The 2,608-nt window shown below is 31.5% G+C and overlaps 1 protein-coding gene across 1 annotated transcript; it reads left to right on the top strand.

Moving 5' to 3' along the window:
• Positions 1-1,087: 1,087 nt before the first annotated feature.
• LOC114074336 lies at positions 1,088-2,102 on the top strand. The gene is given in 1 exon segment (XM_027912198.1): positions 1,088-2,102. A coding segment is annotated over 1 exon segment (747 nt). The 5' UTR covers positions 1,088-1,265; the 3' UTR covers positions 2,013-2,102.
• Positions 2,103-2,608: the final 506 nt, after the last annotated feature.

The following is a 2,608-nucleotide window of genomic DNA, read 5'->3' as shown; positions in this document are numbered from 1 at the left end:
CTAAATCATTCATAATTGTTGAAAGTAGAATAAATCTCGATTAGACCTCTATAAAAATCTTCAATGGATAAATCTAAGAGACTTACTAGAGTTATTCAACTTAATCGTCAAATTTCTAGTGATTTTTCATCCTTTAATCTATGTATTATTCAAGAAATAGCGGATAAAGTAGGATCCACTTCTAAAATGAGGGAAGAGAGATGATCAGAACAAATTCTTCCTCAAATTTAGATAAAAATGTAGTATCTTCATCTACTCGTGGGGGTACTTGAAAAGGACGGAGAAGACCAAATAGTTGATGAAGAGGTATTTAATTATTTTTGCATATTGAGTTGAAGTTAAAGAACAATTTTTTTTCAACAATATAGTTTGATTTTATTTTTTTTATGTATCCAAAATCAATTTAGCATGTGCATTGAATATATTTACAAATTTCTTATGTAGACCGTGCAATTTTTGTTAGTTTGTATTTGTATTCCTTTTTTATTTTATTATTGTATTTTGGCAACAATTATTGTTATTTTTGATAATGTATCAATTTTTTCTTAATACTTTCAAGGTGCATGAACCGAAGAATCATGATAAATCTTGCAATCCTCCTTAGAGTGCTATTGAACTTGCATTCATTTTTGCACATGTTACATATAATAAATTCATTTTGAAAGTTAAATTGGCATTTTTTGAATATTGGTTATAATATTTTTAAAATGCAGTTTCTCATATTCAGTTTGAGTAAGCATGTCTAAAAACAAAAAAAACAACCTTTATTAGTATCAAAATTTAGCAATATCTATCAAACAAGGTAATTAGAAAGGAAAATCTTTGTTCAATAAAAATTATAAGCAAAATATTGTTAGTTTTAAAAATTCAGTTTAGTAATTAAAGTTCTGTTAGAAATTAAAATGTCTATATGTTATGTTTGTCCTAGTCTTTCGAAAGTAATTTAAACGTGGACAGCTTTCAAGTTTTAGGATTGTAGTTCCTAATTTTTACCATCAAGTTGTTTTACAATAGAAAAAATTGTATGGCATCTCTTTAAGTCATTCAGTAAAAACAACTCCTTCAATAATATTTCCTTTCTTTTCTATTTCGTTCTTTTAACTTACAGATATATTTCTAAATTCTATTTTTCTATCAGTGATATCAGCGCCAGGTTAGATTATAAAAAGAAAAATAGAGAAATATACAGTATGTTAATGGCTTCATAGAGCAATTATGTGCAAGCAACTATTCAGCGTTTTGATGGTCACTATGACCATTGAAGCATGCTGATGGAAAAATTTTTAAGGTCAAAGGAGTATTGGTCAATTGTGGAGATTGGTATCAGTGCTCCGGCTGAAGGCGAAATCTTGACGAATACTCAAACAACGGAGTTTGAAGCAAGAAAGCTAAAAGACTTGATGGCGAAAAATTACCTTTTTCAGTCTATCGAACGTCTTATCTTAGAAACTATTTTATGCAAAGAAGTTTCTAAAGATATATGGGACTCCATGAAAAAGAAATATCAAGGCACTGCTACAGTGAAGCGCGCACAACTTCAAGCCTTAAGAAGGGATTTTGCGACCTTGCAGATGAAGGAAGGAGAGTCTGTAATGAGTTACTGCACTTGAACAATAGATATTAGCAACAAAATGTGATTCCATGGCGAGAAGATGAACGATATCACAATTGTTGAAAAGATATTACGCTCTTTGACGCCGAAGTATGATTATGTCGTTTGCTCCATTGAGGAGTCCAAAGATATAGATGAGTTATCGCTTGACGAATTGCAAAGCTCTTTATTGGTACACGAGCAGAAGATGAATCGAAATTCAACTTCTGATGAGCAAGCCTTGAAGGCGTCTACTTGTATTTCTTCCAATTGTAGAGGAAGAGGTAGAGGGAGAGGGAGAGGGAGAGGGAGAGGAGATCGAGGCAATAGAGATGGAGGCAACAAATATGGCAATGGAAATTTTAGAGCCAATGATGACTACGACAAAGTGAAAGGAGAGTTTTTGACAAATCCAAGATAGAATGTTATTGTTGTCATAAATTTGGCCATTATCGTTTTGAATGTCGTACAAAGGTTGCCTAATGAGAAAGGAAATATTATTGAAGGAGTTGTTTTTGACTGAATGACTTAAAGAGCTGCCAATACAATTCTTTATATGCTAAAACAACTTGAAGCTAAAAATTAGAAATTACAATCCTAAAACTTGAAAGCTGCCCATGTTTAAATTACTTCCTAAATACTAGGACAAACATAACATATAGGCATTTATTTCTAACAGAACTTTAATTACTAAAGTGAATTTTTAAACACTAACACCCTCCCTTAAACTGAAAGTTGTCAAACTTCAGTTTAACTCACCTTCTTGAACTCATCCATTGTATTGACTCCCATCAACTTCCTCAGCTTTTGGAAAGGGAGAAACCTGTGAGGTTTAGTAAAAATGTTTGTCAATTGGTCTTCACTTCGGTAGTACCGCAGCTTAATTAAGAGTGAGTAGTATATATATTTTTTTTAAATCTAAAATTTGCAAGGTCATTATTCAAAACTTAAATTCATAACAACAGCTTTCATTGCTAAATTGTTTAGATCTTTGTTGAGCCAATATTCTATCAAGGA

This window comes from Solanum pennellii, chromosome 10 (assembly GCF_001406875.1).
Source record: "Solanum pennellii chromosome 10, SPENNV200".
NCBI lineage: Eukaryota > Viridiplantae > Streptophyta > Magnoliopsida > Solanales > Solanaceae > Solanum > Solanum pennellii.
This window is presented reverse-complemented; position numbering and strand designations above follow the sequence as displayed.